General features: G+C 45.2%; 1 protein-coding gene and 1 long non-coding RNA gene across 2 annotated transcripts in view; one reads left to right on the forward strand and one right to left on the reverse strand.

Annotated features, from left to right (window-relative positions):
* LOC119457569 (protein-cysteine N-palmitoyltransferase HHAT) overlaps positions 1 to 24,491 on the forward strand; it is a 108,314-nt gene extending 83,823 nt beyond the window's left edge. The window contains exon 11 of the mRNA XM_049670227.1: positions 24,346 to 24,491. Coding sequence (XP_049526184.1) covers positions 24,346 to 24,369 — 24 coding nt within the window. The 3' untranslated portion in view covers positions 24,370 to 24,491. The remainder of the gene's footprint in view (positions 1 to 24,345) is intronic.
* Positions 14,641 to 24,264, reverse strand: LOC125946628 (uncharacterized). The gene is made up of 3 exons (XR_007467721.1): positions 24,175 to 24,264; positions 14,873 to 14,990; positions 14,641 to 14,758 (listed from the first exon to the last, which is right to left on the reverse strand). It is a non-coding gene; the product is annotated as an uncharacterized LOC125946628 (long non-coding RNA).
* Positions 24,492 to 25,333: the final 842 nt, after the last annotated feature.

Genomic DNA, 25,333 nt, shown 5'->3' on the forward strand with positions numbered 1-25,333 from the left:
GCTGCGGGTTTTAAGGGCTGACACCCCAGATAACCCATTTTCGTGTGTATGCTTTTCAGAAAGGTCGTCACTTGTACAAGGCAGATCACATTCGTGGCATCAGGTAGTATATAAAGCAGAAAACGAGCGCAAATTGCGATGCAAATGCACCACGCGAACGGAGCTCACCGCGGCAAGCTACGACGTGGTACTCCAGCAGTTATATTCCAGATGTTATTTTGTTGTGCGCGTTAACATTCTCGCGTATTTAATCATGTAAATAGGCGAAGAACACAAAATTATGGAGAGAAAAAAAAAGGAGACATACATCTTTCTTATTCTGCTTCTTGAGCAGCTTCGCCGATCGCACATTTGCCAGTAAGTTCCGGTTCTCTGTCCGTTGCAGTTCTTTTATCTTTGCAATGCTTCCCAATTCTTAATTGCTTATAAACTAGCCGAATCTTCAGGCACGGCCCATTTTATATAGCTTAGCGCGACGGGAGCCGTCGGTGGCGGCGAGTGTGAACACAGCTGCATTGGCGTTCGCCGTCGATGCACAGCACAGTCATGTGCCGGACGCAACCAGAGTTGAGAATTGCTAGGAAGGAAAATGTATTATTTATTTTATTTTATTATACCTCAAGGGTCCCGTTAGGGACATTACATGAGGGGTGGGTACAAGGGATAGAACATAATTACAGTAAAAATTGGTGAATACAGGTCAAATAAATACAAATCAGTTAGCGAATACAAGGCAGGAATAAATAAAATATTAATGATGCGCAGCAGTGTACACGATAATCCTATGGGTTAGCGTCGATGTGTGCGATTTCTTCGACGGCGGATTTGAATGCTGCATGGTCGGTGATCGTAGCGATATGGCCGGGAAGGCGATTCCAGTCACGCGCAGTACGAATAAAGAATGATTGATGAAATGTTGTGGTGTGGGCACGTGGAGGGATGACGGCGTTTGGATGGGTGTTGCGTGACATGCGATGGACGGGAACGATGAGCTCGTTTTTAGGTGGCAAACAGTGAAAGAACTTGTGATACAGATTTAGTCGAGAATTTCTGCGGCGATGAGCCAGGGCGGGTAGATCAAGTTGCGATTTCAGCGCTGTGATACTAGAGTTGTAGCAATAATCACTCAAGATGAATCTAGTAGCTTGGTTCTGGACTGCTTCGAGTGTCTTAATTAGGTTTAATTGGAAAGGGTCATATATTGCACTTGCATACTCAAGTTTTGGACGGACGAGTGTGTTGTATGCTAATAGTTTAACAGAGGAAGGTGCAAGGGGGAGATTGCGATGGATGTAGCCCAAGACACGGTTTGCAGAATTATTAATTTGATTAACATGGTTGGCCCATGTTAAGTCGTGGGAGATATTAACCCCGAGGTATTTCAACGAGTCGCTGAGACTTATAGGACAGTTGTTAATGGTGTATTCAGGAGTTGAAAAGTTGCGACGACGAATGTACATTAAAAGGAAGACTGATACACTGATAAGACTGCAAAATGACTACAACTGAGTGTTCGCCTTCGGTACCCAAGCTCCGGAGCCGTTACACTGCGGAAGCGAAGACAGGCAAGTGGAACACGAAGCTCTTGAGTATGAACGGCTTTTTTTTATTAACGTTAGAAAACTAGACCATAGCAAATCAGCGTCGGAAATGTACAGTGCCCAGCGATTGAAGCGCTGGCAGCGCGCGGCTGCCACCGTTTTTTTTTTTTTTTCGCACCACAGGTGAGCGCTGTGGGACGAAATGCAGTCATAATGCCTTACGAAGGTTCTCGCTTTCACTCTACACCACAATGCATCAGTTTGGTGTCCCCAGCGCTTACAGTCAGTGCAAGAAGCGCTGGCGACCATGCGATTCGAGTATCGTGTTTCAATTGCTGAGCACTGTACGCGCTGTTGTCTACAGACCGCACGTATACAGACTTTCCGCCTGAAAAACGCCATGCCGCGATGAACAACGATTGAATTGAATGTCCTAACCAGCTTCAGTCATGTTTCAGTAACTGTTGGTGCACCCAAAACGCAACATGTTTGATCAGACTTGGTTTCACGGCAGCGCCTGCTGCGCGCGGGCCGGCCGCCACATGCCATTACAGTCGCGGCGCCGCCGCATGAAGGCGCCACCAGTCCAAATTCATCCCGCGCCCGGTGCCTATAGCATGCAATACTTCTAGAACAGCAAACGGATTTTACTCATAAGTGAACCCCATTCTTGCACCTGGATTTCTTGCTAAACGCTATAAGTTGAAAAAGTGGAATTGCTCGTTTGCATGCAGAAATTAGAGGCGCCGAAAATGCGACAAATCTATTCAAGAATTTTTTACACTCAGAAGTACCATATCTCAATAATGCATGACAGTAATGTAGTCTGCACGAGAAATAGAAGGAATTAACGCTGTGTAGGCCACAGCAAAATGCATCGCAAGAACTAAGAACTGGATGCAGATGTTTGTGACAAGAATCTACTAAAGGCAATCGCACATTCACCCACTGCTCACATTCTACGGCAGCATCAAGTGAAATAAATTTGTACTAGGTGCGTTTTATAATGAATGCACTACAGCACTGCGACAAAGAAAGCTACACTGTTACCAAGTGAATTACAATTCACCTAAAGGGGTATAAAACACCGCAAATTTCATACAAAATGGCTCCAACGCCATTAAGGTTAGTAGGGATGTGCAATAATGTGTTGAGACACTAGGCATGTTATCATAAACACATCTACGCCGCTGCAGTGATATTGCTGCAGTGAACCGACTACTTTTCGCCCTCCCTTGAGCATGTCGCATTGTTTGACTTTCCACCAAAATTAAAATTGGCATTGCAGCAAGGTAGGACAGCTGTTATGACATTTCTTACCTACTAAATCTCAAGAGCCTCCTTGTTTCATGCATCCGGTTAATTCAGTCTTTCCCCTCCGGCATAAATACAATCGGATAGTGCATCACAGTGAATTACCCTCCTTTTTTGTCTCCATGACTTCAATTTTGCACAATCGTGGCTTCCACATATAAATCAAATCGGCAATGCTGCACGGCTCGGCGTGAGAAATGGCGTGGCTTGCAAAAAACAGCCTTATGAAAGCTCTATCTACTCCTTGCGTCAGTCACTTCAGTACTATGCAGTGTTTGACAGTCTGCATAAATATTATTAAGTAAGGTGTGGGGCTGCTGATAGGGCAAAAAGGTTTGAAAGGGCACAGTTTTCTTGCAAGCATTTAAATTTAGTTGCAACACTTTACGAAACGTCTCTGTTCTTGTTAGAGAGAATGTTTGTTTCAAGTGAATTATTGACGTATCTAAAAAGAGGGACCATAGTAGTATTGCGAATTACCCTCCAATAGCAATACTACCATTTTAGTAAAATAACTGAGAAATGCATTGGGAAATTCCTAATCAGATATTTCTCAAATTTTAACGTTTTATCACCTAATCAATTTGGTTTCCCGATGAAATACTCTACGGACATTGCGTTGCTTTATTTACCAACAAAATTAAAAGCGCAATTGACGAAGCCAAATACTCTATAGTTACGTTTACATCGACCTTTCTAAAGCATTCGACTCGATCAGCCACATTATCTTATTATCCAAATTGTCTGCAGCTGGTATTGTCGACCTCGCCTATTATCACTCATTAAAAGCTATTTATCGAAAAGTCAACAAGCTGTCTACATTAATCTAACGCTTTCTGAATATGCAACTAACGAAAGAGCGCCTCAAGGTTCAAAACATGGCCCCCTATTATTCTTACTTTATATGAATGACCCCTTTAACTTCCTTTCTGACACTGAAACTTTCTTGCACTAAGACGACACCATATTCTTTGCTACCGACTGGTCTATCGATTCTTCGACTACTAAATAAAACAGAAATTTAGAAAATATTTTAAATCATTGCGGTGGTAACTCTGTCGAAATTAAGCCTTCTAAAACATCATTCATTTTGTTTTATTCCGGACAAAAGTCTCCATTGTTCAATCCATCAATTAATTGCAACCACCATATCGTTCATGCTGTTTCTTAGTGCTCATTTCTTGAAGTAGCATAGGGCTTGAACTTAAAATACGCACATCATAGTACTAAATTAAAACGTACGTTAGCCCCTGCCATCGGTATATTACTGAAGGCCTGATCATATTTGACTACATCAAATTTGTTTATACTCTACTACTCTACTATTCTAATATCTATTCTACTACTCTACCAGTATTTATACTCTACTATTCAAACCAACATTAATTACTGTGTAACAAAAGGGGGAATACTTATTTGACGCATTTAACTCCGCTACATTTAAAAAACCAAGAAAAGATAATCTTATCCTTTAGCCCATTATGTTGTAATGCTTCTCTGCTGCTTCGTGAACACAGATACAGCCAATTATTAACCTCGTAAAATGTAACCTTTTGATCACCTGGCTCAAGGAACTTAACAACCATCTTCCTGTAAAGTTTTTCTAGAAGTGATCTCTCGCTAACACAAATCATACTAGATTCGCTGCTCACGACAATTTCCTTTTACCAATGATACGAAAAAAATTACGGAAAACACACTGCATACTTTTCAGCATTATAATTTTGTAATAACCTGATAGATTTTAAGTTGTCTCCATCGTTACGCGTTTTAAACAAGTATCTTTTTTATGTTTGGTAGCTACCTTGTGATATATGGTGCATTATGTTCTATTTGTTTTTACTATATTCATGCTTATGAGTGCAGCCATTACTTTAGGTATTTTTATGAGTTGCTTAATCACTGACATATTTCATATTTAGATGGCGGTTCCTTGTAACTTTATTTATTATAACTATACACAATTCCAATGCTAGTGTCTACAATAAGTTTGTATTTCTTTCTTTGCTGCTTTTTATACGTACTACACCTTTCTCTTACGGACAGGAGGTCTTCGTACAGTTTTACGGTCTGTGACCTTCTCGTGCATATTTCATTATGAATGTAAACCACTAACTAACCTGAATAAACTGAAACTGATGAAGAAGCTTCAACCATCAAATGACTTAGGTGCTCTCTGCCGGGTGTTTTGTGTGGAGAAACCCGAGTCATGCACGAGCGTAATCTGACTTGAAACTTTTGTTCATGTAGCTGGCCAGTGGTGCCCTACATGAGCATGAAATTCTACGAGAGTCTTATTACGACTACGGTCGTTTCGACTCCTGTCGTTTCAAATCCCCTCGAAATAGGACCACAAGTCGCTTTCGGGACAATAAGCTTAACTTGTGGTGGCTTCATTCGTACCGAGAATGGATAGTGGCGAATGCCATCCGGTAAACTCTGATGGATATCTGATGAATCCCCACTAACCCACTCTCGCTAATCACTTTATTGTATACTGAGAAATTAGATCAAGATTTTCTTCTGGTTCACTAGTTCATATGCAGCAATATTGAAAAAGGTGTCATGGATTTTAAAAAAAAAAAAAGCTTACCGTTGTGCTGTGAAGCTACTAGAGCAGGTGATGCAGCGAGGGCGATTAGAAAGAGCATCATGGTTTCTAAAGGATAAAAAATAAACAGTATTTTCATTATAGACAGCTTTCTTAACCAGTGCATATACAGCCTATATAAACTGTAGCACTGGGCTGGGAAGCATATGGTGTAGCAGTGATGCAGCCGACGTCTTTCTTTTTTTTTTTTTTTTCAGACTATACAGAGTGTCCCGGCTATCACGCAGCACAATTTAAAAAAATAGGAACGAAGTTACGCGGAAGAAAACCTAGCGCGTATTGTTTCTAGTACAGTGAAGTAGCCGCCAGTATTTTTTTCGTTACTGATATCCAATTAATTAATTGTAATTAGTTATCTAACTCGAGAATTACTATCCTAATTATCAAAGTGTCAATGAGAAAGTTGTAGAGCAACATGAAAAACTCCCGATACAGCTTTCTGTTGCTCAATACGTGCTACATAAATGTGTTTTTCTGAGTGCGAAAGGAGCCCGCGAATACACGCAGAATTGCCGCGCGACTGGCCGCTTGAAGCATTTTGCGTGTATTCGCGGGCTTCTTTCACACTCGGAAAAACACATTTATGTAGCGCATATTGAGCAACAGAAAGCTGTATCGGGAGTTTTTCATGTTGCTCTACAACTTTCTCATTGACACTTTGATAATTAGGACAGTACTTCTCGAGTTAGATAACTATTACAATTAATTAATTAATTATCAGTAACGAAAAAATTACTGGCGGCTACTCAACTGTACTGGAAACAATACGCACTAGGTTGGCTTCGCGTAACGCCGTTCCTCTTTTTTTTTTTAAATCGTGCTGCGTGATAGCTGGGACACCCTGTATAGTGCATCAGGAGGGCATACTGTCGCACTAGTTGGTCTTGCATTGTGATTATGGTAACTTAGCGCAAATAGTGAAATCTGGAGCTAGATAGGATAGGGCTGAACCAGAGCGCTTGATGGAGAGGACAGAGGCTATGCTGTGCATATGTCCAAGATTTCTGTTCTAAAATTTCCACTCAAGTCAACCAAGGATGCCAAACAAGGCACGAGTGTATCTCAAGTTCTCCAGTTTACTTCATCCCCGTGTTATGCTGGAAAGATTACATCGGCCAGACGGAACGATGCGTTACGACCGTCAAATGTAAAGACGAAAGAAGATAAAGTACACACATTTCGTCACGCACGTGACTTCCGGAGACAAATATTTTAGACAGTACGCAAATGCTGTGCCGGTATCACCCGCCCAAGGTTGGTCTTGGAGGCATTCTTTATCAAAACAAATGACTCTAGCTGTATCAGCGACGCTTCCATAAGCCCGTACTTTTCTTAGTACTATTTTACGTAACTTTAGCATGAAGCGGTTTTGTCTCCCTGTGATGCGATTATGAGTCGATGTGCATGCGCACCAAATGGTACTTATATCGATGGCTTGCCTGTGAATAGTAGCACCCGTCCTTCTCTGTTTGGTGTTTTTATTTATTGTCTTTGTTGTTGTTTCCGTCCATTACTCTGCGCTAAGGTACCATAGTCTGAATGTAAGATATTTATACGTGATACCACCGAAATAATTTGATGTGAACTCTGATAAAATGACCAAAATGCGTTTTCAATGCAGTCTTCATGACTAGGTATATAGCAGTGCCTCAATTTGTATAGCATGCAACTTTGGCTCTCAAATGAATGCAATACAATGAACGGCGCCTGCGAGTCCGCAACATCTCTTCACCAACAAGCCAAAGGCGCAAGTAACCCGATATCCCGGTTGTGTTCGAGATTGCCGCCCGGGACACAAGGTGGATCACCGGTGGCCTCGCCCGTTTCCCGAGCCACGTGCTCGACCCTGGGCCCGGCGTGAGGTCGCAGTCACGGGCGATGTGCCCCAGTCCACCGCACTGGTAGCAACGGCCACCGAAGCCTCGGTGGATTGGGCGCCAGTCGCTCCGATCCGGCGGGCCGTAGCTTCCACGCTCTGTGGTCGGCGTGTGCCGCTCATGCGGTCTCGCATCGGCCTCACGCTCCTGCCGCGGCACGCTGCGTGCAACGTTAGTCTGTGCTGTTCTCAGCGCGTAGGCGTACTGGTCCAAGGCTCGGCCTGATAATTCACAACCACGTTGGACCTCCTAGTCAGCGAAAGGTGCTGATGCGTCGACTCTAGACGAATAGACGAATGTGAAGCGATCACGCCACCGTTCCACGCGCAGCGAGGTTCGAGTGACAGCGCCGCATGTAGAGGCGGACGGTATGTTCGGGCCGCGAGGATGTCCCCCTGGATGGGCTTCGGCTTGGCGGCGAGCTTGTCTAGGTCTCTGAACTTACATCCTAAAGTAGGCCGCGAAAGTCGGGTGTACTTGCCGTGTGACGCACCCAACTTTTTCTACGTCGGTGGCGAGAGGGTTTGCGAGACGATAAAGTTCGTCCATCGCTCGAACATACTCCAGCAGAGACTCGTCCGGATGCTGGCTACGCAGCTCCAACTCTATCCTCCAGTGACACTCGTAGTTGGCCAGAACTCTTCTACCGTGCGGGCTCAATGCCCGGCAGATCGGAACCATTGAGCCGCCTGCTTTGTCAGTGAAGCAGGGACAAAGCGCGCGAGGATTTCGGCGTCGGAAAGCCCTCTTGCTTGCTGGTAATGCAGAAGACATTCGCGGTGCTCGTTTGCACTTGTGCGATCGTGGTACCCACTGTAAGTAAGTATGTCTATCCTTCACCCGTGGTCGCTCGCTCTGCGAGGGGGCCTGCATTGTGTTCTGCAGGGCGCCGGCTAAGCTCTGCCTGATTTGCAGCGCGTTCTGCAACATTGTCTCGCTTGACGGCAGACTATCACCCTAAGATCGGATGCATCTGCAGCCCGCGTCGAACTGTTTAGCGACATGTGTGCCTCTCTACTCGTGTCGCGAAGCGGCGATGCGACCAACGTGGTGGGCCTCATCTCATCTCAGCCCTAACCCCTGAAAACGTAGCATTTCCACAATCCTGACTGTTCCGCGTGGAACATTCAAAATCAAAGCTGCCGGCTTGTTCGGAAGTTTCCGTTGCGTTAGCAATAGGTCTCTGATTTTGTGCCGCTATATCCGACAACATAAGCAAATCTGGGAAGTCAGACAAGCCGGTCGCCATTGTTTGCTGGAACGTCGGTAGCGCTCGCGCCAACGCAAAGAAAAAGTCTCGCCATGTTGCCGAATTCGATCCACGTTGTTAGCGCTAAATTTGGGCATATGCTTTGTGTGAGGCTAGGGCTGAAGGCAAGCTCCAGATGTAGCCACACACAGTCGTTCCGCAGTACTCCCCAAGCCGTAGCGCGTGAAATCGCAGCTACATTGGGTTCGGACGAATAAGGCAACCAGCGGCGTCAGCTCTAACAGCGTTTATTGCTGCGAAGCAATAACTAACACTTGCAGAGTGAAAGTTCCGTGTGTAATAGGAAATAAATAGGCTTGCCTCGTTTCGCCTGATAGTCAGGCCACGAGTTCACTCACGGGTTGCGGCAGGTCCGTTAGGTCTTGGTCAGGTTCAAGGTCGGGGTGCTAGAGAGTCTCCCCCGGAGCCGCTGTTTTATACCTTCTTACCTTAACGAGAGGAATGTACTCCTCGCGCGTCGGATACCTTTCCCTTTCCCGCTAGCCGCCGGGAGGGGCAGGGGGGGGGGGGGGGGGACTCGCGTCGCGAGAGAGAGAGAAAACCGGGAGAGGGCGTAGTGTGCCTCTCCCGCGCAAGCATGTATAACATGTGTGCGTAACTCAAGCAGGCTGGGTGATTATTTGTCACCGCCCCGTTTCAAAGGGCATGCCAAAATTTGGGATGACGCTTATAAATAATAATCATCATCGTATCTACGCCAGCTGTCGACGCGTCCGCAACGTGCCAACGCGACGATGTGAGTAATCTGGAGGAAATTTGGGCGCGTCTGCTCACCACACATCATAGATCACGTTTGTGCAGTACAAGTTTACTGTCCACGCCATTTGGAACAGGGCTATGTTTGGTTACTACTGCACAACAGAGCGCTTTCACTTTTGGGACGTAGACATCGTGAAATAAAGCGAAGAATAAAACACATCCGTATTGCAAATACAATGAAGTAAACAATCTGGAAGCATACTAAAAATGACGCGCCCCTAATTATACATAACTTCAAGCTATGGCAATGAAAAATTGGACTACCTGTGGAACTATCTATTAACAATAACAGGTAGCTCTGGACAATAGTTTTTAGGCCCACAAAGTTACAATTCTGCGCCATTTTTCAAGACTCCGGTCTCGTACAGCTCTATAATTCAAAGGTATTTCAACCGACGGCTACCCTTGAGGCGCCACGATGCGCAACGTTCGTCTGCTTGTCCATCAATCACTCGCTGCCTCGCATTCGTTTCTTTCCCTGTCCTCCCCTGCTGTTCCGCTTTTTGGCCTTTTTGACAGCACAATTTCAGACGCTTCTCTTCCGGTTAACCTCTCTGCCTTTCCCATTTCATTTCTCTCGCTCGCTGTCTCTCTCTCTCTCTCTCTCTCTCTCTCTCTCTCTGCTTTCTAGCGTTTCGAGCGCCACTCATCAAGTATGACGGAGAACTCGCAGCATACCCAAGATATTCGCTCCTCTTTCATACAAGCGACGTTCATAAAGTTCGTATTATGGGTATGAAGGAACAGAGACAAATAAAAAAAATTTGGGTGGAAGTTTATTCTTTCTCTACATAATCTCCTCCCAAGATCACGCACTTTTGCCTACGATGAATGAGCTGCCGCAAGTCATCGCAGTAGAACTCATTTTGAGAGCTCACGAAGAGCTCGACTTGGAGCGATCACTTCCTTAGTCGTCCCAAAAAATGTTTCCCGCGCAGTGTGCTCTTCATGCGAGGGAAGACGAAGAAGTCACCTGGCCCGAGGTCAGGTGAATATGGCGAGTGGGGCAAAATTTCGTAGCCGAAGGAGGCTACAAGTGTCACTGTCACCTGTGCTGAATGAGCCGGTGCATTGTCATGGAGCAGACGGGCGCCTTTCGTGAGCTTTCCTTTGCGCTTCGCCTTGATAGCACCTCTCAATTTGGTGAGAAGCTTGCAATGGCACTCCCCTGCAATAGTTCGGCCTTTGCTGGCATATTCTATCAGGAAAGCACCATGGCAGTCCCAGAAGATGCTCAGAATGACCTTGGCTCATGACGGCACAGTCTTGGCCTTTTTTGGCCCGAGTGAGTTTCCGTGCTTCCATTGTTTGCTTTGCAGTTTATTTTCTGGGTCATAACTGTGCGCCCAACACTCATCCATGGTTATGAGACGATCAGAAAAGTCGCCAGAGTCGCTCTCGCAAAGACTAAACATATTTGCGGCTGCTTCCTTCCTCAAGTCTTTTTGCATTGGCGTCAGCAAATGCGAAACCCAGCACGCGGCAACTTTCGTCATGTGCAGGTTGTTGTGAAGTATGCTGTACACAGAGCTTGCACTCGCGTTAACATGTTCCACTAATTCTTCAACAGTTATCCGCCGGTAAGCGAGTACTAAAGCGGCCAATTGCGCAGCAGTCTGGGGTTCACCATCGAGCGACGGGCGGCCACTTCGTTGTTCGTCGCCCCGTCTTGTTCGACCGCACTGAAATCGTCTGCGACATTTGACAACAGTGTTATAAGCAGTGTCAACAGTGTCACATTGTCACCGTACATTGCCACCAGCTCCACGTGAATCTTCTTATCATCTTGTCCCTTCAAATGCAGAAAGCGGATCACTGCATGTGTTTCAACGTTCCCGATGGGCGCTGCAATTTTTGTTTTGGTGCGTTAATTGTGTTGCGCTCTACTATATAGAACACAGGCTTTATATTGCGCTAAAACTAGACAGACGCACACTCATTTTGATGTCTGTCGTGTGCGTCTTTTATTAATGTGTGGCAGTGATAATACGAACTTTATGAACGCCCCATACGTTGTGTTTTCCTTGGAATTATCGCATTGTCCGCAGCTGCCCCAACGCTCCCTTCTCTTCTACACGATTAATTTACGAGCACATTTGGTGCTCGGCTTCTAGAGCGTGCGAGGCTTCTCAAAGGGCGCCTCGTCATTTGAAGGAGTGCGGAGTTTTCGTGTATACGTTTAGTTCGAGCATTCGGACAAATTTTGAAAGCTTCACATCACTCCAATTAGTGTCTGATGGCGCAACAAGTAGGTCTAGACAGTGCCGGTCTTTATATGGTATCTTAACAAGGTGCCCAGAGTTCAGGTCATTCGGCGTTAGATACAAAACAGGAACAAGATAGGAAAGACATCTTGGACATAACGGACCTCATTCTTTTTTCTTTTCTTTATCAAGGAGTCTCGCCTTACCGCAGGTTCATTCTTGAACGCGAACGTGGTACCTCTTCTTTATTCTATATGCATTGAACGTATTCTGTAAGGAAGACGGAGCGAACAAATGCTGTGTTTGAGCGAAGCTTGTATATGTTAGCCTACGCTTGTGATGTTACGCTAAAAAAAAAAAAAAAAAAAAAAAAACAGCTGCTCTCGGAGCTGCACAGATGGTCGTCATGCGCTCACGCTCGGCACGCGCTCGTGCCACTGCTCCCGTGGTCGTCGTCGTCGTCGTCGTCTACTTCCACAGCTGGCTGCGTTGCCACTAATCATTCCAGCGTAGAATTTCACTTTTCTTCTGTCGTCATAATGGGGAGGCAGCCTTTACGGGAGTATGAGCCATTGCTTAAGGGAGTATGAGCCATTCATTGTCTTCCAGTAACGGACAGATTTAATTTTGACAAAATTTTACGGAAATCCATACAGAATGAACGCGCTCGAGAAAGGACTCGTCGTCGACGTGCCGATTCTAGCGGAAGGGTTTCCGAGGCCCAGGCGAAACGTCAGCGAAGAGCCGCGGACCCCGAGTTGGGGGAGCGCGATGTTGAGGACAAACGTCAGCGTCACCTATAGCCCTCCAGGAACCCGACAACTGCTGGTGCACGCCTCGTCAACGCTAGCGCCAACTTCTCCGGTGCGACGGCCAGGTTTCAGCGGGAGTTTCTCAACTGAAACTTCGGGGCGAGCTGCAGTGCGTCTGACCGGTTGTGGTTCGAGCTCAACGTGGTACTCATCAGTGCAATTCGTTTTCGGAGGAACACCCAGGAAACACTCGACAAGCTTCGCTTACCACCATTTCCTCGACTTGAGAAGGGCTACCATTTTTTTTTTTTTTGGCGAGCATAATTCAACGGAAATCATACATTAACGCATTAGTACATCTGTTTGCTGTAGTGTAGTTTACTGTACCTTAAATATAATATTGTCGCGGTTCACCGAGAACGGCAGCTTTATTTGCGAGAAGTCACCCTACCGCACTCTATCAGCACACCCGGGAACAGGGAACGCAGTCTTCTTCTGTTGAGCCTGCGCGCACTCTCGAGCAGATCGTCTTTGTCGTCACCATCGCGGCTCGATGCGATAGGGCAGCGGCAATATCATCAGCCAGCCTCCATCGGGAAGAACATCGCGCCTCGCACCGCACGAACCTGTCATTTGGGACGTAGCGAAAGAAATTGTGCCAACGCCATCTATCGGGGAACGGGAGATAGGCATGACGACGCATGTGGCTCGATCAGAAGCTGTTGAGGTTGTTGTAGGGCAGCGGATATGGGGCAATTCCTGAGAGATCATCAGAACTACCAGCCTCCATCGGGATTGCGACCGGAACATCGCGTCCACCCTCGCACGCTTCCGGCGGCGGCGTTCGCCCGCGAAAATGTTTGGACGAACCTGCGGACGGCAAATTTCACGCCGGCCGTCGGACGTTCGCCGCCCGGAGTTCTTCGTCGGACGCCGGATTCGCTCCAAGCCTTAAGGGACAGTGAACGCTTCGGTGGTCTCAGTACTACGACGCCTCGAGCGCATTCGAAACGGTCAAGAAGACACAGCCACCTAGGTGGCGTTCACCGTACTCAGCACAGCGGAGCGTGGTGTGTCTGAAAATGTTATAGTTTCGCGGAGGCTTTACGCGCTTACGCGCTGATTTTTATTTACGTGCTTTGCGACACAGGTGTGTCGTTATTATTATTTCTTATTTATTTATTTATTTATTTATTTATTTATTTATTTATTCTTATGTAATCTGTTGTCCTCGTTTGTTTGTACTTTTTTTCCGTGTTCCAAAGTTTGAAACGTATCTTACGCATGCGTCCACATCACCATCTTGTTTCGGCATGAACATGCGTTCTCTTTTTCTTTTTTTTTCCTTTTTCGTTTTTTCTTTTTGTGTGTGTAGGCGCACACTGCGTTGACGCTTGAAAAATATAATCGAGCAATTTGAATAAATATTTGCGCATAAAATTTGCTGAAAGACAGCACTGCGTGCGTCGTATCCTGTCCATCTGGCTTTCCTCACGCTAAACTTAATAGACGAGCTTCCCAAGTGTATGCCATGGCCGAGCCGGTGCATCTGTCGAATAAAGGTTAATGGTATTGTCAGATACGTGCAGCGTCACTCACTCGAGGCAGCGCGCTCCCTAACTGCTCTTCGACAATGTAGTGAACAGACTTCGTTTCTTTATTTCTTTTTAATTCGCTCGGCCTTTACGCTGGCACCTGAAGTACAGAAGCAGCGGGGTAAGGTCTGTTTGCTGTTTGTTGTTTGTTTGTTTGTTTGTTTGTTTGTTTGTTTGTTTGTTTGTTTGTTTGTTTGTTTGTTTGTTTGTTTGCTTTACTCTATTACTTTCTAACCACTCCCCTTTTAATGTCATATGGCCAGGATGGTACTTTAGATAAAAAATAAAATAATAAAATGTAGAGTGCCTGCCAGAGTTTCAGTGAACATGAAATATTATTTCCTTAAAATTGCATTAAAATTGCATTGAGCGCTTTTGATGATATTAAAATTATTTGCATTTTCATGTAACAGATTATCGTTGTGAAGGAGCATGTGATACTTGGTGGTAATGCCCGTCAAGCTGATTTGCAAAGCGCAGATGGCAGAGTTTGTGCATCAGCAAGTAGGAGCTTGCTACATTGTTTCTGTTCTGGTCGTCATGGCTATAATGACTGGAAAACAAAGAAGTTGGGACTCAACAGGTTACTTCTCCGATTGCCATAAAACGCCCTTAAAACAAATAAGCTTGAATGTCATATTTTAGTATTCGTGCTCGGTACGATACAAAACTGTAGACGGCTGCTTTCCTGATAGTGCTATCTGGAATAAACTTGCAAACATTTCATGGTGAGGCACGTAGTTCAAGAGGACCTGTTGTCATTACGGTGACCGTTGAGCTTCTCATGGCTTGGCGTGGCCAGCTTGCAGACCAATCATCTCTTTTGTCCGTCTTCCTGAGAAGAGAAATGATGAAGCCATGGCAAACATGCAAGCAAAAAATGGTGAAACAAAAGTTAGTCCAATAAATGAACAAATCACGGTTCTAGTTAAAGTGTTCAGAAACATACCCTGTGAGGATTTTGACCCTTGATGTTACTTCCAGTGGGGACGCATTCACTGTTGGCTTGTACGTCCAGAGACAATAAAGTCCAACGTGAGGACCAAATATGAGCAGCGTCTTCTAGGCTGGAATCGAAAGAAAAAATAACCTCAATTACTATGGTTGAAGTGTGGGTGAGTTTGTGATTCATGTATGACTAAGAACAGTGCACAAAGCGCTCCACGACAGAAAAGCACACACGCAACACTGTTTTAAGTGTGAATTTCTTTCAATGGTGTCCTTGTGTGAGCTGTGCTTCATCAAGCCTCGATTACATGACAATTATTTCTGCCAGATACTAGTAGTAAACAGTCATTTTATTATATCTCAAATTCAATTAATCTCACTGTATCACAGGATGTACATTTGCCATTAATGTGCAGTGAATTTATGCGGTGTATCATTTATGGAAAAACAGCCAAAAGTGTTTATATCAACGTAACAAAATACCAAAAGCCTCGTTTGAATTTCCTTTTAAGTTCAATAAATTCCGTTTAAGTTCAAATTATTATTATTTTCCACTTTCAGGAAATGACTGCAGGAATCTGTTTTATCCTCCTCGCAGGCAAAGAAATGCAAAGTTGAGTTTGAGAAGCAGTGCTGTTTTACTCACCGGTGCACACGCCCAGAGGCGGCTAGGTTAATCCGCTTTCGTAGGTATACTTTCCAAGCCGACTGTGCTCGGTTACAGCGATGAATTGTCGCGCTAGCTAGCATTTTTTTTTTTTTTCAAGCAACACGTCGTTACTCGGTCAGACGCGGCAGATCACCAACGGCGGAAGCCGTGCATGCAGCCGTTAACCCAGTGAAACGCCGCAGCTTGTAAAATTCACCGTCTTTAAGCACGTTTGCTTGGTGGCGGCTATCGAATGCTGGAGGCATAAACTGGCTGAGATGTTATGGTTATCTAATTAAAACGAACCTGCGTGATGCTGCTCAAAGGAAACGACCACCCAGTTCGCCAATATTACCGCCGTACAATTTGAATCGATAAGCGGCACGGACTGCAATCGAAGCCAGTCGGCTGCTGCTTATCACACGTCAGTGAGGCCACAAAACCTTTTATTCAAGTAATAAAACACAGACTTTAATAACACAAGTCAGAGCTTCGCCTGTGACTTTTTTTTCTCTCTCCATGGCGATCCCTGGAACTTGTGGGTGTACGGGGCCTGGCGTGTGCTGCAGCCGGGCTCCACTGACACACTTCCCTCGTGACTCGCTACGGCATCTAGCGTCGCGCCCTAGAAACCAGCGCGTGGCCTCCGCGTTGTACAGCGTGCATGTGTGTGCGAACGCTAAGAATCAAGCCCTGTCTTTAGTATTTCGTCCTTCTTTATGCAAACATACGATGTGGCGAGTGAGTGTGTGTCGCAGGTGGCTTCCTATGTCTTCTGTTGATAGTGACCTGGGAAATATCTATGTGGGAGTTAAATATTTCATATGGGAATTAAATCGCCGGCCTGAAAAGACAAAACCTTTTTTTTTTTTTTCAACAGGTGGTGCGTGATGTGTTGCTGTAATATCCGTTCAAAAAAGGCCTGAAGATTTTGCTTTCTTTGATATATGACAATCTTATGTGCAATAATAACAACTTTTCTTAGCCAATAAACTGTCTGACAAGTGGATGCAAATTTCTTTCATATATGACAATCTTATGTGCAATAATAACAACTTTTCTTAGCCAATAAACTGTCTGACAAGTGGATGCAAATTGCGTGTGAATTTAATTGCTGTACCCGCTAACATTTTGCCGTATAATACGTGCCTCAACAAGGGGAACAGTGCAAGCCATATGACAAGAAGCTGCTTCGTTTCAGTTCTTGTCGCTCGCAAAGTTCTACATGGCGATGCACGAAGGTGATAGCCGCGTAATCTAAACGTTTCGGCTAGTTGGTGGATCATCATTGACTACGCTTACAGCGCAAGGCTTCGCATGAACTGAAGAAAAAACTAGGACACATACAGCGCTGACTTCCAACAAAATCTTTAATCACCGCGAGAAAATACTTATATGCATTTTTGTGCAATTCAATGCAAGTACAAAGGCACTTCTTCCTTCTAATCGCACAAACATTGTACTGATCGCGATAGTCAGCTGCTGAGTACACGCTTGCTGCGGTGACAGGATAATTATCGCCACGTGGCGAAGCGTGTGACCTCATTCAATTGCGTTTTAATGCGTAGCATTATATGGCTGCTGACCGAAAAAAAAATTCTTTTTGAAGCCAGAAAGCTGATTTTCCAATACAGGGCGAGAATGCGCAGTTTAAGCCTATTGTGAGCGTGGTTAATAGCTGCCACCCGGAATATACAGTGACAAATGACCCTTTGTCGGCGATAACAATAGTCGCGCCGGCACAAAACAGTCTACGATGCCATCCACTTTTGCCGCTCCCTATAAGCCGTTCGTAGAAAGGAGGCGTTACACATAGACCATAAATGCTTAAGCCTATACTAAAATGGAGATTTGAAAAGTTGCATTCTGGGGTTTTATGGGCCAAAACCACGATTTTATAATGAGGCACACCGTAGTGAGAGACTCAGGAATAATTTTGACCACCAGGAGTTCTTTAACGTGCACCTAATGCGCGGCACACGGGCATTTTTGCCTTTCACTCCCATCGTAACGAGTCAGCCGCGGCCGGCATGCGATCCCGCGCCCTCCGCAAACTGAGCGGAACCTCCCTGAATGGGTACTATCGAAGATATGCGCAGCATTATATGGTGGTCGGCGTGGTGCGGCATGTATATCTTCGGCGATGTAAATATATGCATTTCTCTGCTCGTAATCCTCACGCATATATAAATAAATAACGCATGTAATACATCAGCATAACCCTCCCACACATCATTATCACGCATTACACATTCCTCCCAACGCCGACCATCATATAATTCTACGCATATCTTGGTGAGTTCCCGTTCAGAGGTTCCGCTTAATTTTATTATCTGGGCGACGTCAGTATTAGCGTGCCGCGAAAACGCAGGCAAGCATTCCAGAAACATTTTTGCCTTGCTTCCGCTCCTGACATTCTGATGGACCTTGTGAAGGTCAGTTTGCACAGATGACATTCGACGGCAAATAAAACGCTGACTTGGCTCGCGAACCGCGACAAGCGCATTATGCGAAGGCATCTATGTTCTACCGTCTGATCGTGAATTTCTGAACGCGCATAATTCTTGACCTATGTATTGTATATGCAATTGTGAACTTGAACCTTGAAACTTCACGTCATCACTGCCCTTTCCTTCTCTCCCTAAATCTCTCTCACGCTCGCAGAATTCTTCTTATGCCAGTTGTCTCCGATATCTATGTGCGATAAACAATTACTTATGAGCAAAATTCGTGGTGCCAACTTATATCGTTTAGCTACAATAAGTTATCTGAACAATCACTTCTGTTCCCTTCGAAAGCTCGGCGCCTGTGTTAGATGAAATTTTCTATTCTTTATTTTCATAAACATTAAAAGTCTGTGGACACGACGTGTTCCAATTTTGATGAATTTTGGCAATTTGCGAACAAGTTTTGATATATAAAGATCAGTCGCTGTGAAATAAACATAATTAATTACAGGAACATAGTCACCGTAAAACCAAGTGCTCGTTTTTCCTTAGTTGAAAAATACCTTTAAACATCTCCTGTGGTAGAGAGTGTAATTCTGTCAAGTCATTTGGATTACTTGAAGAAGCGAACATTTCTTGCACAAGTAGTCTCAGTGTGACGTTAGAAAACAACATATGTTCACTAATTTCATTTCTAATGATTCGCTTCAGGGCAGATGTCTCAACTACGGAATTAAGCCGAGCAGCAAAGAGTATTTATTAATCAATCAATCAATCAATCAAGTTTATTTTCGAGTCTGTGAAAAAAAATCATGATGCAAAGAGCAGATCAGAGTTGTAGCAGTAGCAGGGGAGAGGCAGAAACACGGATGCGATGTGAAACACTGCGCCGAAGCACAGCAAAAATTATCTGCTTAGCACTAGTTGCGAGAAATGCATTCTCAAATTCCGTTGTGAAATGCATTGTTGTTCCAGTTAATGATTATCAGCACTAAATAAACTGAAGCGCTGATACCTAAATGTGAAATTAGCTAAAGTGAGAAGGGGCTTTTTGTTTGTTTGTTTGTCAAGCTTTGTTTGTTTGTTTGCTTGTTTCTTTTTGTTTCTTTGTTGCGTGCCCAAAGTTAGGTTAGAACTGAATTCACCACTCCTGGTTCTGCCTAAGAACGAGGTATACTCGAGAGAGGATTTTAAGAACTTGTTGCGAACTTCGACAAGCCTACACGTTCGTCGCAGACATTCACTTTATTACCGCATTCTGCGACTCTTCCCCCACGCTTCCCCCATGCTGTCCATCTGCGCCTTTTGTCTCGGCCTCCTCTTAGGCCAAGATTGAGGCAAGAAATAAAAAGGCGGCGCTCGTTCCACGAAGCGAACTCGCATTTCGCGTGAGCGCACTTTCTCTCATTTCTGCCGTCATTCTTCATCTAATTATATCTTAATGTTTAATAATATCTCTTATTTTTAGCCAACTTCAAGACAGCACAATTACGTGCATTATTAAATCACTATATTATTTCACAACTAATTCACTCCTTCCGCACCGCGCCAGGTGTGCCGATGAAGTCAATCGCAGCGCTGCTCGCATATGCTAATTTCGGTCATCCATCATCCGCCGTGAGAGCTGTGCTGCTTACCTCATTCTTGGAGCTGTGCCAACCTTTATCGCCGAGCTTCATACACCAGCATCGCGAATCTTCAAAGTGGGGGCATATACGCTCACACATATAGAAACATCGAGCCTGAGGTAAAGCTCCTTGTTAACTCATACTTTTACGTCTACGTTCTTCTGACGTACACGTATACCTTACTCGACATAAAACCCGTTGCCTTAATTCAACGCACCATTCGCAGCTCGTCCCCGATTAACAGGCTGCCTAATCGCTTCTCTTCATGACCTTCAAGCTGGGCTGGCTGAGCGCCTTCATCTTATTCACCGAGCACGCCGTATTCTTCGGGCTAGCCTGTCTGGGAGTACCTGCCCTCTGCTACGGGGCGACACCGCTAGCGGTGACACATTACAAAGTCCTCGACTAAATTTACCGCATAAAACATCCACCTCGCGGCGTACGTCTCAAATTAGGTATACACAACACGGCCGAGGAGCTTATCGAGGCTCATCTCACGGACCAAATTATGTGCCTGACTACTAACAAAGCAGAAAGAAAGGTACTTGATGATCTCCACATTTCCATTGCTCCTACAGCGTCAGGCAGGCAAGACATACCCCGCGAAAGGCGGTGCTGTTTCCTGGCATTGCCTTTACCCCGCAACATGCACCCAGATGACCACCAAGGAAGAAGAGCAGCCCGAGCTAAAGCCGTGAATGAACGATATAGCAGCGCAGAGGGATCCTACTTCATTGAAGCTACAGGCCCAGTTGGAAGGATTTCCACAGTATAAGTCACCCACCAAAATCAGGTAGTTGACGGTCTATCAGTAAGATGCTCGGATGCATCGATTGTATAGAAGAAACCGCGATCGCCCTCGCAGCAACGCACTCTTTTGCGGACTGTATACTTACCGACTCTAAGGTAGCATATATGAACTACATGAGAGGACGAATTTCAGATCTAGCTCACGCTATCCAATGGCAAGCACGAACACGAGTCACGAGCAAGCAGCTCATTTGAGTGCGGAGTCACAAGGGGGTAGCCGGTAACTAGTCGGCACACAACTCGGCCCGAGCATTCCTTCCCCGGGCTCTGTCTACCGACCCTTCAGACCACGACATTGAGTTACCAATACCAATTACAACATACGCAGATATACTTCAGCTATATCGCCTGCGCAGACAAACTCAAACTTATCCCGCTAAGGGACTTATTAAAGCAGAAGGGACTCGTCTGCTCAGGCTGCAAACTATGTAGTACGGCAGCCCGGCCGTGCTAGCCAAAATAGACCCCGAATGTTTTAACGCTACATGTAAATTCTGTGGCGGCCGGGCTGACCTGTACCACATGGTTTGGTCCTGCCAAGCTAACAGCAGCATAGCGCAAATTACGCACCCGACGTGGGAGGGGTGGGAGGAGGCTTTGTCCAGCCCGGCTCTCGAGGACCAGCGGCACCTCGGGGAGCGGGCGCGGGTGGCAGCCCTGTCCAACGGAGTCCCAGAATACGGACCCGCCCGACCCTCCCCAGCAATTACTAATACAACATATAATTGTTCAATAAATCTTTTATTCGTTCATTTCCCGTGAGTTGTGAAGGAGTGTAGTGTAGTGCAACCAAAACAACGCCAGCACCAATGGTGCCTAAACAAACAACCTTGATATGTTACGCGTTCTTAACTGATATGTTACGCGTTCCTTAAGGACCGCACAAAGAGCGATGGTACGAAAAATTTTAGGCTTAATATAAAGATACAGGAAGAGAGTGGTGTGGAACAGAGAGCAAACGGGGATAGCCGATATTCTAACTGACATTAAAGAGAAAGAAATGGAGCTGGGCCGACCATGTAATGCGTAGGATGGATAACAGGTGGACCATTAGAGTTACAGAATAGATACCAAGAGAAGGGAAGCGCAGTCGAGGACTGGCAGAAAACTAGGTGAGGTGATTAAGTTAGGAAATTTGCAGGCGCAAGTTGGAATCAGCTATCGCAAGACAGGGGCAATTGCAGATCGCAGAGGAGAAGCTTCCTCCTGCAGTGGACATAAATATCGGCTGATGATGATCATGTTACGCGTATTGTGTTCACATGAACCACAGTGACGGCGGTACTGCTATCTAGTCTTATGTAGGTTTTGTCACCTATAGAGTGTTTAAGTCCAGCCCACTTGGCTGCGGCTGCAGTTGTTTCCGAACAAATGTACCACTAAGAGGGGACAGGGAAAAAAGCAGGTCGTCTAATTCCGATAAATCAAGGAACTAAGAGGTCTTATACGCACGCACGTGCAAACGTACGAAATCTATAGCCAAATTTGCTTTCGTTATTCGCGCTATGTTCAGCGAAACTGAAACACAATGGTCCTCACTTCCTCGTCTGTATGTATAATGCGCATCTACCTGGTTTGACAGCTTCATTTGCGATAACTTCTCATTAATCAAAAGGTTTTTCTTATAGATAACCCGCCAGATGCGACATTCATAAAGCTGTAACACATTCAACCACTTGTCACTGCAAAGTGATTGTCTAACATCTTTATTTTAGACTAGCTAGAGGGATAAAAGGACAGAATGGACCTATGTGCCTGGGAGAGTTTAAAGCAAGAAGTTATGTCTGCAATTAGGTGACGTAAAACAGCAGTTTCCGATGTTTTCGGCCACGTCACGGGGCCGAGACAAATGTTCTCGCTCGTCTACAAGGCGTGTACCAGTGGTACGGCAGGAACACCTACTCATTACCGCGCTGGCCTTCTACTGGACGGCGTTGTGGTGCCTCAGCTTCTGTATGGACTTCCTCTGGCGGAGCGAAGAGGCAGATCCGGAAAAAGAGGCAACAGCAGCGCCGCCTGCCCGACTACTGGAAGACACTAGCATATGCCCTCTACCTGCCTCCACTGCTGACGGGACCTTTGCAGACTACGATGACCTCGATGCATCGGTATGCGATTTTCCCTTTGTTTCATTTATAGCATAGCGGAGGCGCAGACATACATCGGAATGTCGGAACACGTGTAAGGGCTGGTGGCGACACCTTGCGGAGCTGTGATCAACCTGTTTTCTGAGCAGCTGTTTTCTTCGAAAAAGAAACACAAATATCTTCCCGCTGATTATGTCACTGTAAAAATGTCTATACTTCAAATAAGTGGAATACATTCAACATAGACGAAACAAGTTCGGCAAGCTATACCACCATCAGTGATACTTCTCGCGTCTACGCCTTACTAGGTCCTCAGCTCCGAATGTCCTCTGCTCTAAACCATTTTTTACAATGCGGCTGTTAACTCAACCTCGTAAAGCCTCACTTGTTAAGCGAAGGCATGTAATGTGAACCTTGATTATCGCAAACCACTCATCTGAAATAATAATTTGGATTACGTTGAAGTTGAGCATGCCGGAAAACGATGTTAACAACGTGAGACAGCCAATTTCGCTTTCAAGGAAGTATGCTTATGCAACAAAATGCAAAGGCGCTCAGGAAGCGGATCGGCGAACTTCTGCTGGTGTTCAGGAGTTGCAAGGCGATGTTTTCTTAGGTTTTACCCTAAGACATAGAATGAAGCGTCAACGTGATTGCGGACCACAGTTGTCTCAATCGAAGGTCATTAGAAGACATGCTCACTAAAGGTGACTTCCTTCCCGCCATATCTGATAATACCATGTAGTCAACGCAAAGCGAATTGACGTAGAAATGAAGTTGACATGAAGTCGACGAACCCTTGACTTCAAATGAAGTCGACATTTGATCTCATAGGAACGCTAACAGCATTTTAAGCATAAGTGTACGTCAGAGGGCTAATATCAAAGGGTGCGTAGAATTTCTTTTTTCCAACGGATCATTAGAGTCATCTTAGGCCCGTCAAATATGCGGCACTGTACTCTTGTAAAGATCTCATTAACTGCCTACCCATGCGCACAATAACACGCATGAAGCTTAGCAAATCTCAAAATTTGTACGACAGTGTCATGCACCACAATACTAAAGATTTGTTGCGTCATTGAATAAATATTATGCAGTTTCCAGGCAAAGAATTATATCTCAGTGCCCTATAAACTGGTATAAAGGTATAAACTGTCCTATGTTTAAACAGTAAATGTGTGTGCTTTGTGGTTAACAATGAATTACATTGGTGACCATCGATCCTTTCAGAGTAGAAACGTTTCCTGGGTCTCGGAATAACGCAGTTTCAGACACCTGCTCCATAAACATTGATTATTAACCTCTCTTAACTAATTTGGCACTGTATCTATGCAGTGGCACCTAGAATTTGTGCCATTTTGTATTACTAGGTCGACTTGATTGTTTGAAATGTGTCTATAATTGCATAAACTGCACAACAAGCAGCTTTAGATCTGTCTTTTTTTTCTATATTGACTGTTCAAGCATCTCCGCCATAAGTGCTTTATTGCGGGAACGCCCTCATATTCCCCTCACGTTATCGTCCTTTAATTATTCGTTGAACAATCTATAGCTTGTAGAGAAGCCGATGGCACACTAGTTGCCATTATTTGCAGTTTCATTCAATACAATCAATCGTTTTACAGCCATTTCATTTTGGAGAACATCAATCTAGGAATATAAAAAATGTCAAATCTTCCTACCTCTCGCTTCGCTTGCACAGATGCGTATAAAGAAGTGCTACATGTGGTTCACAAATATGAGTGTGTTGCGGCGAAGCGCGTGAATCTCCAACTATATACGAGCTCGGCGGGTGGTATATTGGATCCACCGGGCTCCTTGTGTGCGCGATGCTACACCAGTGCATTATGCAGGCCAAGTACCAGAGACGCGGATAGATGAGATTCGTCAAAGCGGTCCTTGGATCACCCCACTACCTGCTCACCATATTCTCGTGCCTCTTTTTCCTCACTAACGTGGAGATAACCACCATATTCTTCAAGAGGGTCATCCTCGGTAAGCTTTGGTGCCTGTCAGACCTGTTACAGGAACTCAGTTACGTTTTCACGCAGAATACATGTGCCATGATAAAGGCATTCCTGAAGCATTTTTTTTTTCAATGGCGTCATTGTACGTCTCGTAGCGTTTGAAGCACGACAGTGAGTGCTAATTTCCCGCCTCAGTTTCGACACAATATGGCGAAGCAAAAGAAGCAGTCCCGACTGTATTGTCGCCACATGCCGCCAGCTCTAAATTTCCAATAGGCGTGCTACATTATTGTAAAGAGGCAAAATTAGTTCACCGTTGAACTGAGCTCTGCAGATGTGTTGCACTGACTCCAAGTTCTTCCAGCATGTACTACTCTGAACCGTTCGCTATGGCACTGAAACAGGTACTCGCCTACGTTGAATACTTACATTTACAAGGTTTTCTAACCCTCTGCATTTTGTCTGATTTAGCACAATGAATTGTTAGTAAAGCTGGAAGTGTTTCTTGTGTGTTATTGTGTGAAATGTTCAGGTACTGTTAATGAACGCTGGTACACGAATGTTGCTCTGGGACATGAAGTTACTAGAACAGACGAGCGTCAGCTGCTGTGGTCAACTTTTCTTCAGCACGGTATACGCAGAGGCAACACCAAATGCACGCATTCATTTCGTGATTTGGCTCTTGCCCTCTGCTAAACTCTTTCTTTCCCCTTCTCTCTATCTCTCCCTCCAATTCCGAGCATTCCAAGACATACTCGATTGCCTTCTTCCGTCTTGCGACGCATCATCTCCCCACAAATGCGCAAAATATTCGACACCTTGCCTAAATGTGTGCATGCGCAACCAGGTCTGCACGCACTTATCATATTGTAAC

Source organism: Dermacentor silvarum, chromosome 7 (genome assembly GCF_013339745.2).
Source record: "Dermacentor silvarum isolate Dsil-2018 chromosome 7, BIME_Dsil_1.4, whole genome shotgun sequence".
Taxonomy (NCBI): domain Eukaryota; kingdom Metazoa; phylum Arthropoda; class Arachnida; order Ixodida; family Ixodidae; genus Dermacentor; species Dermacentor silvarum.